This window comes from Penicillium verrucosum (assembly GCF_028828655.1).
Source record: "Penicillium verrucosum strain IBT 35672 chromosome Unknown utg000001l_segment0_segment0, whole genome shotgun sequence".
Lineage (NCBI taxonomy): Eukaryota > Fungi > Ascomycota > Eurotiomycetes > Eurotiales > Aspergillaceae > Penicillium > Penicillium verrucosum.
The window spans coordinates 422,153-438,053 of NW_026643210.1; the positions used below are offsets into that span (position 1 = coordinate 422,153).

A 15,901-nucleotide genomic window follows, 5' to 3' on the forward strand; every position below is an offset into this window, starting at 1 on the left:
TACTGCCGGGCAAGCACTGAAATGGATAATTAGAGATTTGCATGGTATTGAGCGGTCCGATCAAGGCCGATATGGAAGGAAGAAAAAAGCATGCGATGAATCGCTTCGTGAACCTGATTAATATACAACGCTGAGGGTATGAAACAAAATAAGGAGCGGGGAAAAAGCACTCGCAAGTTAGATCAGACTCGCAAAGAAAGGACCAATTCTCGCCAATTAAGTGGATATTCACACTTCTACTTAGCGGGTGCATCTATCTTCGCTGTTAGCATTGTCCTTTTGCCTCGTTCAGACAATTGACGTACCGATCTTAGCGGCAGCTTCCTCAGGCGCAGCAGCAGTGGCCTCGGGCTGAGCAGCCGACTCTTCGACCTTAGCAGCAGGTTCCTCGACAGCAGGGGCCTCGGTCTTAGCGACGGGCTCCTCGGGCTTGACAGCGGATTCCTCAGGCTTAGCGACAGCCGCCTCAGACTTCACAGCAGGTTCAGGCGCAGCAGCAGGGGCCTCAGTCTTAGTAGCAGGCTCCTCGGGCTTAGCAACGGAGGCTTCAGCCTGTGCAGTAGGTTCAGGTGCTGGCGCAGCAGCGGCAGCGGCAGCGGCAGCCTCAGGCTCGTAGTGAGTGTCAACAGGGCCGGCGGTAGCCGTCATCTCAGAGGTGGCAGGCTCCGCCTTGCTTGCGTCCTTTGCCTCGGGAACCTTAGCAGCATCTAGAGTAGATCAATAAGTCAGTCGGGTGTCGAGCGCGACGAAGTTGATATCAAATCGATAAAGGAGTGTCATACCTGGGGCAGAGTCTGGGGTTGCAGCGGGGGCGGTGGGTTTCGCAGCAGCCGTCTCACTGGTCGCAGCAGCAGCGACGGGGGCAGCAGTCGCAGCAGTTTCAGCAGGGACTGGTTCGGTTTTCTGTTCGGTTGTCTTCTTAGCAGCCTTCTTGCGAAGGCTGAAGAACCGCTTGAAGCCCTTCTTGACTTGGTCAAGAGCGTCGGGTGCTGGGGAATGTTAGCGCTGTGGTTCCGAGGAGCCCCAACCGTTGGGTCGGGAGTATAAGGGGATGGGGGGATGAGGGATGGGGGATGGTCACTCACGAACACCAGGCATTTTGATCGAGTTTGAGATCGGAGAAGAGGGAGGTTTGATAAATGTGAATCAAGATCCGATGAGGAACGCGTTGCGAATCGAAAAGGAGGAGAAGAAGCGCGCAGTCGAACTATTCACTCCCCACGTGACTGCCCCCATCTATGCTGTTGACTTTCCTTTTTTTTTTTTTTTCTTTTTTCGGAGAGAATTAGCTTCTCGTATGTCATTTCCAATAGCGTAGAGGTGGGACTTTAATTGGCTGATCGCAATATAAATGGGTCATATCCCGCAGCTTATCTTGGCTTTGGCAGTTATTGTGTGGCTGTGTTGGCGCTAATTTGCTTGCACTTTCATTTGATTTTTCTGAAACAATCTATTGATTTAGTTTATTTAGTTTCATATCATTCTGAGCAGAAAGGGGAGATACGTAACTCCTCCGAATGATTGGATTGTGAAATGCTGCGTTGTTCCATTGCTATAGATCTAAATGTAATGGATGGATATCAAGCATAAGTGATGCAAGCATAAATGGTAGAAATAGCAGGGGGAAGATAGAAAAACCAATAAGAAAATAAGAAAAATAACGCCTGGGTATCAATGGTGTCTGGTCCGCAAATCACTGCGCAGGGTGTTTATAACTAAAGAAATTTCAAGATGATCAGGGCAACAGAATGCCCTGAGCCACATTGTATTAGCACCAATCAGTCTCGATCATGAAGAACACACGTACCAAAAATGAGAAAAAATAAAGAGATTGCAATCTTAAGGTTCTGGGCGGCGATGACGATGAGCAGAACGGCACAGAGAAACCACGCGGAGGATCCTCCGATACCGAACCCCGAGACATGCTTGAACTTGAAAGCTGCATCGTCGATCACAGACTGCAAATTGGCAGCGGCAACGCTAGTTTTGGCCAGCAAAGCTTGCGATACCTGCGCGTCAAATTGAATAGCCTCCTGGGCTCGCGATTGTGCAGATAGTGCCTCTGTTTGTTGGTTTTGGGCCTTTTGTAACTCGCTTGCTTTCGATTCGGATTGTTGGATGAAAGTTTCCATGTTTTGAAGTCGCTTAGAAAGTCAGTAAGAGAGTCAATGTGTGGCAAATGAGCTCGTACCTCTGTCATCCTGGTTTCTTGCTCAAGGATCATGTTCATTCGGCTGGTCAAACATTCCTACAAAAAGGGGTCAGTCTCAGTGTACACCAAAGGTAAATCTATATGTAACACACCATAGCAGCGTCAAACCTCTGCATGCCTTGGTGCACTCTATCCATATCTGAGTCAAGAAGCGACTCGAGTGACAGGTGTAAAGAAGATGTAAGATCCCTCTGAGCGACAGCATTGGTTTCTTGGACCAACAACGTCTCTTGGCTTCTAGCCATTGCATCCTGATGTGCACTTTGTAGTGCCTGTTGAAGGGCTCCCACTTGGGCCGATACGTTCCGGATGTCCTAGTTATAATTTAGTATAGGGTTTAACCCCACCTAAGTTGGTCGAATTTTACCTTGTCGAGGACCCCTGTTCCAGTCCGCACATTCGACAAAGCCACAGATATAGAATCTTGAAGAGACCATATCCCGGCTTCGATTTCTCGGAGAAAATTGCCAAATGTTCGTTTAAACACAGAGTCAGTCGCCTCCATATCGGTGACGATCTTCTCTTGCAGAGACTGAACAGCCTGGATGAATGAGTACTGCTGCGCAGACTGTGCAGTTGCGTTTTGCAAAGCCTCTTGAAGCCCGTTATTAAGCTTGAGACTGCTCTTGGCAATGGATCGATGCAGCTCAATAAGCTCCTCTTTTTCCGTCTCCATTCGCGAGGCATGGCAGATCACAAGGGCATTCTGTCGACTGTTGCTGTATGAAGTCCACCACTGTGGTCGCGACTCAAGCGTCCTGAGACATTGCTCCAATAATTCTTTCGGGACTTCGTCCGAGTCAGGGTCAGAACCTCTGTGTCGACTCATAAAGCCGAATCGGTTCTTCTGTGGAGGCGGCGATACAGTGACAGGAAGACACGAGGGAGGCATTGGGGTGCCAGTACCGTCGATCTCACACAATGCTAGGCGTGCGGCATAGACGGATCGAAGAAGGTCAAGCGTCTCTAGGCTATCCGCCTGGTTACCGTCTTTGCCATCGCTGAATGTTTGACACGAGTTCACCAATTTGGTCGCTGCTAATCGGTTGCACGAGGGTGAAGATTTCATCGAATCCAGAATTTTGACCGCTTCGTTGAAGATGCTGTCTTGGTCTTGTGCTCGGGAACCAAGGAAAGAGATCGCGTCGATGTTTGGCGGTTTGGGCGCAAGGATTGGGACATCTGTTTGGGTTAGCAGAACGATTTAGACGTACCTCAATGACTTACTGTGTTGGGAGGCACTTGCTCGACTGAGCTGTGCAAGTGCGAGAAAGGTATATGAAAGCGCTTGAAAGCCACTGCTTGCCCTCATAGTGAATGGTCTGGCTGGTCTAGTGTACGAGCTTGGCTTTGGAGGAGTCGGGTTCTTGATCACTCGTGTATATTGCGTGAGATGAATGAGTATAAGGAGGTATGTGAGAAGGATAATATAAGATGGGAAGAAAGAAAGTGAGACTTGACATCCAAGTTGTCTGGGTCACGCCCAGCTCCGGCTTTACTTTTTCCTGGAGAATTTCCCGTCAGGACTTGGTTTTTTATTTGGCTCATGGATTGTTTTTCTTTTATCCCAATACTCATGCAGGTTGTTAGTAAATGGTTAGGAGTAGGTCTACAAGGTAGCGAGCTGAGGATTTCCGTATGGTATCTCCTGGCCTTCAACCCTCTTAAGGAGAGGAATCTTGACGGAGTAGAAGAGGCGTGCATTTTCATAAGATTGTAAATAATTGTCCGGAAAATTATGGATAGCTATGAAATTTGTCAGATTGATTTTAGTGAGAGTATAATGAAAGTACATATGTACATACAGAAGACAGCAAAATGGCATACTATGTAATTCTACGCTGTGTCCCAAAACGGTAAGCATAGGGAGAAACCTCAGAACCAACAGTAAAAGTAACGATAATGGTGTTCACCTGGGCAGTTCAGTGAAAGATACAGAGAAATCTAACTATAGGACACCGCCCTTTCATTACGACCAAGTATACCTAGGTACTAACCAAAATGGGAATGACTACTAGTTAGCCTGGAGGCTCTAGAAACTCTGTCTGGCCAATCAGCTGGGGGATAACCCGCCAAGCCTGCTTATATCATCCAATTGAGAGTTCCAGAAGGGGCAACCTTGGAAAAACCGCACCAGATCGACCTATCAAACTTGCAGAAACAAACAATCTTCCAGATCACAAAGTGGAGAGATTGTGGACAAATCTATGTTTAACTGGTTGCAGTACACATACAGTACTAAAACAAGGTTATAACCAGCCCGGTTTTACCGAATACCTGGATTCAACGAATAGTACATACCTAGGTATGTATTGCGCCAGGTCTGAGATCATTTTCCCTTGTCTCTCAGTTATAAGGATTCAGTTAGCTAGCAGGTAGTAAATCTCCCTAGTACACATAAACTCCGAACTCTTATTTAAAAACATTGCCATCTACCCCAAAGCTTCACAGTTTAGTTTACTCAACACATTGCTCAATTAGTCTATTCTGTTTTCTTTTTCTGCCTGTTCTAGTATGGCATCGCCTTCTTGCAACACCCACTGTGATCCTTTGCTCGTCCCAGATGGTTATGATTACACTTGGGTAGACTTCAACTATTCACAATTCACCCCTCCTGTCTACCAATCAACTACCTCTACACTGGCGCAGCCATCTAGGGTATCTGCGGATCCTCTCCCATATACCTATCCCGTACAGCATCCTGTCGCATCCGTGGTGCCTAGCTTCGCTGTGTCTTCTGGCTCGCCCTCGACTTGTTGCGGTATATGTCGCCTCAATCAAAATGCCATACATCAACCTCCAATCGAGAATGACCGTGCAGCTACCGCCCTCGGGGACCCGGCGACAGGCTATCTCGGCCCCAGGCACGACATCGCTTGCGCCAATTTTCCAGCATCTGCTTCACCTGTCCCAAGGGCACCTCAGGTCAAATCTACCAGCGGTAGCTATACCAAGGGAAAGAGACCTTCTGGTCGTACCCAAGGACGCCAGCGGAAACAGGAGTGAGCATCTTGAGAATTCATCATCAAGTTTAACACTCACTGATACCATTCGTCCATTTTAGGAACCCCCAACGATCTTTCCAATGCCATTGGAAGGACTGCACGTACCTCGATCCATTCTGCGGAAAGCCAGCGTTGCTGCGTCACATCGATACGCAGCATATAGCTCCGCGCTCATTCGATTGTCCCTCATGTGACATGTCCTTCAATCGAAAGGACAACATGACTGAACACCGAGTAAGAGTTCACTGGGAACGATGATGATGGTTGGGTTATGGTGCCTCATCCATGTTAAGCCTAGGCAGAGATTCTGTCTCACGAAGAATGTTCATGCTTGAAGGTATATATGTGATTTGGTTGGCATAAACTGGAATAAATCGTGATAAAGCGTGATAAAGCGTGATAAAGCGTGTTATCTCATATGGGTTTTTCTTTTTCCCCTTGGGCGTTTGGGAGGTCGAATCCGGATGGCCCTCGGAAGTTTGGATTTTAGGCACGAGGTTTCAACAACCTCTGACAATAGACGCATGCAATAAAAAAGATCCAACATCAAAATTTCTTGACAGAATGGACTCGAATATCATAGCACTGCAGTCGAGAGCATAATTCATTATGCCGATATCATATTATGATATTCCAACAAACAATAGGATGAAACCTTGGCAGTGACCTTCGAAACTAATAATATATAGATAGTCACGTGAACGCTAAACCCAATTGAGGCAATCCATCTTCGAAACAAAATCCAAAGTCCGCAATCACAGTATCCGACCCAACACGCGCAAATCACCATGTCGTGCTCCATACCCCAACGCTGCGCCCGCCAGCTTCTCCGAGAGCCCTTCCAGCGCGGTTCACTACCCATCTTCCTCGCACCCGCCTTCTCCCCCCGCACACAATGCTTCTCGACCACATCCCCGGCGCAGTCCCGAGTCGGAGGTGCCGCGCTCTCCATTCCCCCGGAGGTGTCATTTAAGCTCATCGATATCCCCGCGACTCTGTCCCGCACACGAGGAAAGGATATCCCCAAGATTATGGCTGAGATTAAGGGGCCCAAGGGTAATGTGTTTTGCAATGTGGTCTGGCCGATTGATGCTGACTTGTCCGCTTCACAGGCGAGATGAGCCTGAACATACCCTCGTTCCTCACTATCACCCCCGATGAGACAGGCCAGAAGGCTAGCTTGGCAGTCTTGGATCAGACGGTTCCTCACCAGCGTGCTATGTGGGGTATGTTCTCCTGTCTTTTCCTCCGCGGTTAAGTCCGCACGGCAAGCCATTGGTGTCTAACATATCTTATTTTATCTAGGTACCGTTCGCTCACTCCTCCAGAATCACATCCTTGGCGTCTCCGAAGGCCACGTCTGTGTTTTAAGTATGGTCGGTGTCGGTTACAGGGCTACCATCGAGGACAAGGCGTCCACCGTCCAAGCCGACTACCCCGGCCAAAAGTTCGTTTCCCTCAAGGTCGGCTTTTCCCACCCAATTGAACTGGGTATCCCCCAAGGTGTTGTTGCGAGCACACCGCAGCCTACCAGAATCCTGTTGGAGGGTGTCGACAAGCGGATTGTGACCCAATTCGCGGCCGAGATCAGAGAATGGAGACGCCCCGAGCCGTACAAGGGCAAGGGTATCTTCGTCAACGGAGAGACTATCAAGCTCAAGGCGAAGAAGATCAAATAGACTGGAAGCGCATTTCTTTTTTTTCAGTTACGCGGGACATTTTGTGTTTGGTCCCGTGTCTTGTACTCTTATCGTCACATATGTATTTTTTATTCCTCTCACAAGCGATGGTATCACAAATCTACTTCAGACTGATTCTGCTCCCCGGGAGCTCAAGTGCAGTGGACGAGGCGACGAAATTAAAAATCTTAAATCAATTACAGCTTTAGGACGGTCTTGACGGCATCAATGACCTGGTCCTGGTGGGCCTTGGGAGCAGCAACGACACCCTTGTTGACAGCCAAGGTCCGGCCCTTGCTGAAATCCAAGCGGTTGCCGTAGATGTCAGTCACCTGGCCACCAGCCTCGCGAACAATCAAATCACCAGCGGCGTGATCCCAGATCTTCTCCTGGTAGTCCTTCTTGACGGGGAGACGCAGGTAGACGTCACCGGCACCACGGGCAATGGAGCAGTACTTGGCCTGCGAGTCCAGTCGCACGCTGGGGGCGGTGATACCAAGAAGCTGAGCAACGGCAGCGTTATCGCCCTGGGCGGAGTGAGCAGCCTCAACACCTTCACAGAACACAGCGTCGGAGATCTTGGCGACAGGACGCATGGAGATGGGCTTGCTGGCAGCAAGAGTACCACTGGCCAGAGGGCGGCCGGTGGCACCCTCGCCGAGGATAGCGGAGAACAGGACACCGTTTCCGGCAGTCGCGGACTGCTGGGCACCGGTGCTGGCATCAATGGGGGCAGCATCATCGACGGGGAGGTTAGGAGTACCAATAGCACCGACCTTGACATCACCGTCAACCATCAGACCGAGACAGACGGCGTACTGGCCGCCACGGAGGAAGCCTTTGGTGCCGTCGATGGGATCGAGGGCCCAGATGCGACCCTTAGGACCACCGGCACTGTTGCCGTTGTCAATGATGTCCAGCATGCTCTGCTCACTGGTGAGAGGGCCACCCAGAATATTATCGCTCTCCGCATCATCCAGCTGGATGTCCTTGACCAAGCGCCAGATCTCAGCGCTGAGGTCCTTGTCCTCACGCAGGGAGCTGGCCTCCTCCTCGGCGACAATTTCGTCGTTGGGGAAGTTCTTGCGGATGGCCGAGATGATCAGGGCCTGAGCGCCAAAGTCGCCAATGGTGACGGGGGACTTGTCATCCTTAGAGACTGTGCCCTTGGCCTTCTCGAAGAAGACCTTCTGTGTAAGGAGACACGCCCGCTGGACGGCCAATTCGGCGATGTAACGTTCCTGTTGGTAAGACATGATTGTAGGTTGGGTGGAGGAGAGGTGGGGGAGGAGGAGGGAAAGACGAGAGCGGGATTTCAGAGCCACGCTGACGACTAGAATAAGGGTGGAGCAGACCACGAAGCGGGACAGTACGCGTAACAAATAGGAACGTGGGGATTGATCTGTTCGGTGAGTAGACGAAAGCTTCATTCGAGATAAATTGGGAAGAAATGTAGCCGGGATTGACTACTCTTGCTTTCTCGAGGTCTTCTTGGATAGACTTCTGGATTGCTCAAGTCGATTAATGAGCTCGTTCTCATGTATTTTGGCCTCAGGCATTTAGACCCCGCCCTAATCCCCTTTGGGCCGGAATAGTCACGAGGAGCCGATAAGCTTAAACTGTCTTAACATTGTTTGAGCTCATTCTTTCCCCTGTAACGAGGCCACTTTGCAATTTGGATGCCTTCTTGAACAAACTGGAAACTGCCTATACATCCTCTCTACATTTGCGCCACTTGTCATTGCGCTTATCAGATTAACGCACGCCAAGACCCCTTGGGGCCTCCGACGTCACCGACACCACGTGAAGGTATCGCGAAAGCTGCCCAAGCTCTACGTTGTCTTTCACACTGTTAATCCCTTCCCGGCGTTTTTATAGCGAATCAACCTATATACTATCGCCTCCGATACTCCATACATACATACACAATTCCTGCGAATCGTTTGTCTAAACAGCGCCGTGCGGGGTCATTTCTATACCGACATCGCAACGTGGGGTGATAGTGGGCTGTTTGATACAAGGGACAATTTTCGATTCTCCAAACCTGTTCCTTGCCAAACCAAGTATAGACTGTTCTAGAGGTTATCCCTTTACTGGGCCAATATGTTCCAATCCTCCGTGAGTCACCGGATGAAGATCGTATCCCCTTCCAGCACCGACTGATACAGGTTTAAATAGAAACCATACTCGGCAGTGACCGTACAAATTGAGGTCCTTACAAGCGAACAATATGAGGTCGAAGATTCGAGTGGTATTGTCGATCTAGTGGAGGTAGTTCGCATTCAGGCCAGTGGCCCAACGGAAGCAAGTCGGGCCCTTCGAAAGAAGCTGTGAGTCTACGAGTATTCAAATTGCTCAAAATCAATCTGACCAATTCAGAAAATACGGCAATATCCACCGACAGCTGCGCGCGCTTACTATTCTCGACTTCCTGGTTCAAAATGCAGGAGAACGGTTCTTACGCGATTTCGCTGATGAGGCGTTGCTCGAACGTCTGCGAATTGCAGCTACTGATTCCGTTTCCGATCCACTTGTGAAACAGAAATGTAAACAAATTTTCGGACAATGGGCGGCAACTTATAAGGACACCCCCGGTATGGCGAAGGTCACGGCACTATACAAACAAGTTCCCAAGCGAAAGCAGCCTGCGACGCAGGCAAAAGCCAAGGTTCTCCGTGAGGAGTCGAGTTCGAATTCAAACGAGCCCCCGATGGGTCATGCTGTATCCGTGTCAGGGGGCAGTGGTCCATCCACTTTGCTGACCAGCTCCAAAGAAAAGTCCAAGTCCAGGAAAGTCAAGAAAGATAAGAAATCATCAATTAGCCGCAAGAGGTTCGATCTGGAAAAGGAACGCCCGGAGATTCTGCAGGCGCTCGCTGCCTCTTCTGTCGCTAGCACCAATTTGTTGAATGCTCTGAAACTCGTCAATCGCGAGACGCACCGAGTCAGCGAGGATGCAGAATGCAGTCACCGATTCGACACATGCAAGGATCTTCGCCACACGATCCTTCGATACATCCAGTATATAGAAACCGAAGAATTCCTGGGCGGCCTGATCCATGCGAATGAGGAGCTGGTGGATGCATTGATGGCATTCGAGGTGCTAGACAAAAGTGTGGACTATGACAGTGATAGTGAGGACGACATTTTGGAAGGAAACTGGAAACAAAGACATGGACTTGGACTGCAAGACTCGGACATGAATGACGGCCTTGCTGGGCTAAATATCAATACCCACAAACCGCCACGGCCGAACCGTCCTGATAGCTTTCCTCTTGCATCTTCGTCGCAACACTCACGCCAAATCTTTGACAGCGAGAGTGAGTCGGAAGAAGAGGATGATGAAGACAACCCCTTTGGGGACAGAAATGCTATTAAGACCCCGGCTGTTGAGAAACCTGGACTTAGTTGGTACGTCCTTATTCCTCCCTCTATTACGCCTCATTTTATTAATGTTCCTACAGGAAAGAAGTTTGATCCATGTTATTACAATGCTGACTTTCGCGGTCGTTATTTTGAGCTTTGCGGGTTTCGTTTCTTTCATACATTGTCTGGTCTTGTGCTTGGTCGGTATACCCAAAGCTATTGGCTATTGTGTTGCTGGAAGGTGAACATCCATTTTGATCGCTGGCGTCTTGGGTGTGTATATTCTTAAGTCGATTGGACATTGATTGCATTACAATTTCTGCGAACCCTTTTTGAAATTCAGGGTTGAAGATATATATTAGCTTGTTTTGACTTAGCTTGTAGCCCTAAAGCCGAACATTTGTAAACCTCCCCCGATATGATAAATCAACAGTCTTTGCATGAAACACATCGATGGATTGAATGAAGACCGATTAGTCAATCAGCGCCGAGAACTAGTTAGATGACGACTCCAACAGCTGCCTACAAATCGCCCCCCACCCTGGCTCAGCTTACTCGATAGACATATAAAACAACGTTACAACCCCAATAATCCAGGATACTATACACATTCCTTCTTAAAATATCGAAAGCAACCCATCTATTCAAAGAGAGGACAAAATGCCAGTAACCGAACTCGCCCTCCTCCAGCTGAAAGCGCAAGATGCCCACTCGTCTACCAAAATCGGCCTCTTAGAAGCCCAAAAGAAACAGACAGGATACTCCGAATACCAAGTCACATACCTCCGCCAGATCGAAGACCCATCATTTTTTTATCTACTAGGCGGATGGGAGTCTGTCGAGAAACACACAGGCGAAGGCCAATGGCTTTCATCCGAAGTCAACCAGGACCTGCTTGCGCGGTTGCAGAGCGATCTTGATGTTAGCTGGATGTTTCATTTGGATGTTGATGTGAGATTTCCACCAATATTGACGTTGAAATAGATTCCTAGTTCAATGGTGTTATCAAAGAGATATACTAATGGATTGGACAGCCATCTACATCCAAAATCCCACTGGATGCACCTGTTCTCGCTATAACTCGGTGCTTTGTCGAGGCTGGCAGGAAAGATGAATTCGACGCTGTTTTCAAAGCTGTCGTGTCTCATTTGAATGCATACACGGCTCCGTTCTCTGTCTGCGGTGCGTGGCGTATCGATAAAGAGGGACAGGATGAGGAGTTTGTTCTTTTCAGTGGGTGGAATGAAATCCAGGATCATATTGTTTTCGGGGAGTCTGAGGCTTCGAGGGAGTTTGGAAAGCTTAAGGCGTTGATGAAGGACGCGGAGGTTAAGCATGTACATGTTGAGAAGTGGGAGTAATTGGGTAGGCATGTACTTTCATTTATCTACTTGGTATCTTTCGCGAGATTATTATGTTATGTGTTATGTCTTGGGCATTGATGTACCGTTGAGAATAAATTGCACCAATGCTTTCCTACCATCCAGTTTGAGTGGTGCCTCTATATGCATGGCGCCGAGGACATCTTTCCTCTCGATTTCCAAGCCGAGAGACTTGGCATGTTGTTCTAACTGGTCTGGTACGTATGGCGGAATGACTTCATCCTTCTCGGCAGATAGAAGAAATATCGGCGCAAGCGAGCGAGGTATTGATGCCGTAGCCCCAGAGTCGGGGGTTCGAGACCCTTGTTGGTCTCTCCATGTAGCCATTTGTTTCATCTTCGCCCTGATATCCCAAGTATTCCAAGAGAACGGCCAAAGATACCTGTACGGAAGCCATTTCTGAGGGTAGAGACTGATGAGCATATCTTTGATGCTGGATGTTGGAGCCTCCAAAATAAGCCTTGAAATGGGCGCCAGGGGCCTATTATTGCTTGTGTCTGAGGAGGTTTGTCCTTCATGTTGGCGGGGAATATACGTAGATACTGCTGAGCTTGCAACAGCAGCCCCCAGACTGTGTCCCCAAATCACAATCTCAAGATCGGTTTCTGGGGACGCATATGTTTCTGAAATCCAATTCAAGAATGCCTGGGCGTCCATCTCAATTCCGGATTGTGTGGCGCGACCAGATGATGTCCAGTAGCCGCGGTATGATAAAGCAGCGATAGTATATTGAGTCATCTCGGGGCCAGATATAGTAGATGAAGTTGATCTTGATGTTTCTGCAATTGCGCGCAAGACCTGAGAGAGAATAGGTAATCGCATGGGGGTCGATCCGCCATTGCCTTGGAAGTAACAGATCACAACGGACTTCTTTCGTTTTGGGATTTCTCTCTCCTGATCTTGATTTCGTAAAGCACCGGCATTTGAAACAGAGTCCTGGGCCTCGCGAGGAACTGGAATGTGGCCTTCACAAATAGCTAATTTAGTCCCATCCAAACTGCGAATCTGTTTCTCCTCCCACCGCACAGGTCTACACTCAGCCTCATAATCTGAAATAACCTCCGACCTTGTAAATGGAGGCAGCCAGGAGAGGTAGAGGAGCTTGTTTTGCATGACGATGATCCAGAAACATTTCCAGGTCCATAGACCGAGTAGAAGTCCGATGAACATCAAAGGTGGTACAGCAAAGGTTGGAATAGCGGCTGTGATTAGACCTCGTGATTGAATATTTGATCGCACATTCTGAGCGACACTCGGTCTCTTTCTTGTGATGCTGTGGATGCCATTGATGCCATTTGACCGGACGTTATTATAAGGACTTGGCGATTGCTGCCACGAGCGGGTTGATATTACTTTTGGGGTTGAACCGCGGAGTGCGCGTCGCAGGACACAGTGTGCCAGCATCAGCAGAATTTGGCTGCCAAGTTATTGGTTGGGTTGGAGGTTGTTTGATGTTGCGATTTACCTGGGTGGAGTCTTGTAGCCACAGCGGCGAGGCCTTGACTCAGCAATTCCAACACACAGGACCACCTGGGCAGGTCTAAAGTGAACTGTCATCTTGCGCGCTCAATCGAGGTATATTTTCCTCAATAATTTATAGTGTGGCTAAGATGGGATAATCATTTTATTTAATCACTCTTAAGATATGTAAAAAGCATATTCGATTTGAATCACGCAGACAAGATATATTCCATTGGAGCCACTGAACAAAATTGAAAGCTCCAACACGCGATGAAAATGATAGTAATGTGAATATTCAAATGGGTATTGTGAGTCGTCATCTGGAATCATGATATGAAAAAGAACAAAACGCAACCGCATGAACCTAAAGGGGAGAAAGACAAATCCCTTCGCAAGAAGGCCAAAAGACGAAAATCGCAAACCAGCCATGCAGTGATGCAAAATGAATTCTCACAGCACCTTCGATCTCATCCACTCACTCGTACCAACTCCAAGGTTCAACCCATTCCGCTCCCACCAACGTCGAACACGACCCTCAGCACCAGAGCTCGGATCAGCATCCTCAAGCGCTTCCTCAATGTCACAAGTCTTGAATTCAACCCGCATACCGCACGATTTCCACCACTGCAGAACGTGGTCGTGGCCGTTCTTGGTCGGGCCAACCAGCACCTGGTTATCGAAGATCATCTTCGGGCCCTTCAGTTTATACCAGAATTCAAGGACATGGACATGGCCATGCGTGCTCGCGATACGGGCAACGTTCTCGGCGTGGCTGTATGGAACCCCTGATGCATCCCACCAAGCAAGAGATGCAGTCCGACCCGACTGCGCTGCGAGTAGGACGGATTTGCCGACTTTTAGAGGTAAGGGTTTGGACAGTGGGGCGTTCGCGCAGGCGGTTCTCCACCAGTCGAGTACGGGGACTCGACCTTCGGCGCTAGCGGCTTCTAGGGCACGCTCGCTATATCGTAGCTGGAGGCCTGAGTGGAGCCACCAATCTAGTACGTCGATGAACCCGGCTCGGGAGGCGCCGTCCATGGCGTCGGCCATGTACTCTTTGTTTGGGAGAGCGGGGGCATCGCGCCACCATGTCAGTACGTTCGGGTTGCCGTAGATGGCGGATGCTCGGTATGGGATATTCGTGAGTCGAGAGGTTGTCCAGAGGAGGTCCAGGTGATTTTCGGTGAGATAGGAAAGGATGTCGGTGCGGGAGAATTTGACAATGAGGTGGCAAGCGAGGTCGGAGAGCGGTTTCCAGCGAGGCAGCGCATCGATGCGCTTTTTGATCGCCGCGAAGGATCCTCGTAAGATAGTATATTCGAGTGTGGCCGTAGTGGACATTTTGGGTAGATGGCTCTGCCATTCTTGAGGAACAGGGAGATGGGTCGGAATGCCAACGGCTTTCGCTGTTTCCCAGTCTCCCAATTGATCCTCAAAGACATTCAGCCAGATTTCCAGTGGTAAAAAATCGGCATTACCTGTATGTTTCGTTTGTGATGAGGAGCCGGCGGCACTTCCAGATGTAGATTTCGATGCAGTCTTAGCCGGGACCGTGGCGCCATGGGCGATTGCTCTCGTCGACAGGGTAGCTTCCCACGGCGGTAATTTCAATGTTGTCTCCAGTGTCTGGTGTAACTCCTTCAGCCCGTCCCATGGTAGTATTGTCAGGTCTTCGGGCCCGTTCGACTTCCAGAGCACAGGTTTAACAGTGCGAATCCAAGGCCAAAAATGACTTATTTCATCGAGTTGTCGAGTGCTGAGTGGGTGGTCCCATTCCGACACCGTCATTCCGGGAATGAGGATCACAGGTTTCTTCGAGACCCAGCCACGAAGAAGCGCCAACGTCAAGGTATTCGTCAAACCGGCCAACATCGCCCCCAGAGCTCCGGCATCGATAGGCGCAACTAACAGCATGTCCGCCCATTCGCACAACTCCGCCGTCTTCGCCTTGAGCCATTTCCGCGCGCCGGTTTTCTTATCAAATGTTTGACTGTCGACCGTATCCATATAGTGTGGGATTTTGTTGGTGCCCGTGAGCAGAGCGGAGGGTTCGTCAGTGATCAGTCGCAGCTCGATGTATGAGTTGTGAACGAGGGACGGGAGGACGGTGTCGGCGAAAGCACTATCCGTCGACAAGAGCAATCGGCGGCGCCGCGGTTGGGATGATGTCGCATTTTGCACCGCTTTGTTTCCAATCACGGATTCCTTACAGCTTCCATCCACCTCCATATCACTTGACTCCGCCCCCTTTGTAATGTTCTTCCCTTTTGTAGTCGGTGAGATATTAGATCGAAATCCCACTGCCATGCCAATGCGACTGATAAGGCGAGCCGAACGGTCGGATCGAAGAAATCTCGAGGGAAAGTTATAGACAGGCGCAGTAAGTAGAGGAGAATCGAGGTTGAGAGGCGATGAAACAAGATCAGTTGGGGACTTCTGTACTGTACGTATAGATAAGTTATCGGCCTGGTGGTCTGATCAGAGCCCAATCATGCAAGCCAGGAATTGAAATTGAGCCTGGCGCTTTATTTTGTGCAACGGCGATCAACTTGTTTCCTCGAGCGGTGAGGTCGTTGAGTTGTCTGGATGCGTTCGCCACGTCTTTGCCACACCGGACGTGATTAGCTGTCGAATGAACTGTGTCGTTTCAAAGCGAAAAAAAGGCCGAGATCCGTTTGAATGGGAGATCGACCAATGACAAAAAGCCAAAATGGCTAGTTCGAAGGTCTTCGGCGGTTAAAGACGGGGGCGTATAGCATGGAGCTGGGATTGATTGGCCAGTTGTTGGGCAGAAGC

The 15,901-nt window shown here is 49.4% G+C and overlaps 9 protein-coding genes across 9 annotated transcripts; 4 read left to right on the top strand and 5 right to left on the bottom strand.

Annotated features, from left to right (window-relative positions):
- Positions 1–236: 236 nt before the first annotated feature.
- Positions 237–1,098, bottom strand: N7516_000144 (uncharacterized protein; the record flags this gene model as incomplete). The annotated part of the gene is made up of 4 exons (XM_057212866.1): positions 237–253; positions 306–707; positions 783–989; positions 1,086–1,098. 4 exons carry the CDS (start codon positions 1,096–1,098, stop codon positions 237–239), a joined length of 639 nt encoding a protein of 212 aa, XP_057074749.1.
- A 617-nt stretch (positions 1,099–1,715) lies between these two features.
- Positions 1,716–3,524, bottom strand: N7516_000145 (uncharacterized protein; the record flags this gene model as incomplete). The annotated part of the gene is made up of 6 exons (XM_057212867.1): positions 1,716–1,753; positions 1,808–2,144; positions 2,192–2,248; positions 2,305–2,526; positions 2,580–3,394; positions 3,440–3,524. The coding sequence occupies 6 exons, from the start codon at positions 3,522–3,524 to the stop codon at positions 1,716–1,718; spliced, it is 1,554 nt and encodes a 517-aa protein (XP_057074750.1).
- A 1,202-nt stretch (positions 3,525–4,726) lies between these two features.
- Positions 4,727–5,218, top strand: N7516_000146 (Zinc finger C2H2; the record flags this gene model as incomplete). Its single annotated transcript, XM_057212868.1, has 1 exon — positions 4,727–5,218. The coding sequence occupies one exon, from the start codon at positions 4,727–4,729 to the stop codon at positions 5,216–5,218; it is 492 nt and encodes a 163-aa protein (XP_057074751.1).
- A 787-nt stretch (positions 5,219–6,005) lies between these two features.
- N7516_000147 (mitochondrial 54S ribosomal protein uL6m) lies at positions 6,006–6,896 on the top strand (the record flags this gene model as incomplete). The annotated part of the gene is made up of 3 exons (XM_057212869.1): positions 6,006–6,273; positions 6,330–6,443; positions 6,523–6,896. The coding sequence occupies 3 exons, from the start codon at positions 6,006–6,008 to the stop codon at positions 6,894–6,896; spliced, it is 756 nt and encodes a 251-aa protein (XP_057074752.1).
- A 197-nt stretch (positions 6,897–7,093) lies between these two features.
- On the bottom strand, positions 7,094–8,326 carry N7516_000148 (3'(2'),5'-bisphosphate nucleotidase; the record flags this gene model as incomplete). The annotated part of the gene is made up of 1 exon (XM_057212870.1): positions 7,094–8,326. One exon carries the CDS (start codon positions 8,324–8,326, stop codon positions 7,094–7,096), a length of 1,233 nt encoding a protein of 410 aa, XP_057074753.1.
- A 673-nt stretch (positions 8,327–8,999) lies between these two features.
- Positions 9,000–10,551, top strand: N7516_000149 (LSB5 family protein; the record flags this gene model as incomplete). Its single annotated transcript, XM_057212871.1, has 3 exons — positions 9,000–9,014; positions 9,075–9,226; positions 9,276–10,551. The coding sequence occupies 3 exons, from the start codon at positions 9,000–9,002 to the stop codon at positions 10,549–10,551; spliced, it is 1,443 nt and encodes a 480-aa protein (XP_057074754.1).
- A 371-nt stretch (positions 10,552–10,922) lies between these two features.
- Positions 10,923–11,623, top strand: N7516_000150 (uncharacterized protein; the record flags this gene model as incomplete). Its single annotated transcript, XM_057212872.1, has 2 exons — positions 10,923–11,213; positions 11,297–11,623. 2 exons carry the CDS (start codon positions 10,923–10,925, stop codon positions 11,621–11,623), a joined length of 618 nt encoding a protein of 205 aa, XP_057074755.1.
- Positions 11,624–11,686: 63 nt separating this feature from the next.
- Positions 11,687–13,201, bottom strand: N7516_000151 (uncharacterized protein; the record flags this gene model as incomplete). Its single annotated transcript, XM_057212873.1, has 2 exons — positions 11,687–13,061; positions 13,110–13,201. 2 exons carry the CDS (start codon positions 13,199–13,201, stop codon positions 11,687–11,689), a joined length of 1,467 nt encoding a protein of 488 aa, XP_057074756.1.
- Positions 13,202–13,555: 354 nt separating this feature from the next.
- N7516_000152 (uncharacterized protein) lies at positions 13,556–15,334 on the bottom strand (the record flags this gene model as incomplete). Its single annotated transcript, XM_057212874.1, has 1 exon — positions 13,556–15,334. The coding sequence occupies one exon, from the start codon at positions 15,332–15,334 to the stop codon at positions 13,556–13,558; it is 1,779 nt and encodes a 592-aa protein (XP_057074757.1).
- Positions 15,335–15,901: the final 567 nt, after the last annotated feature.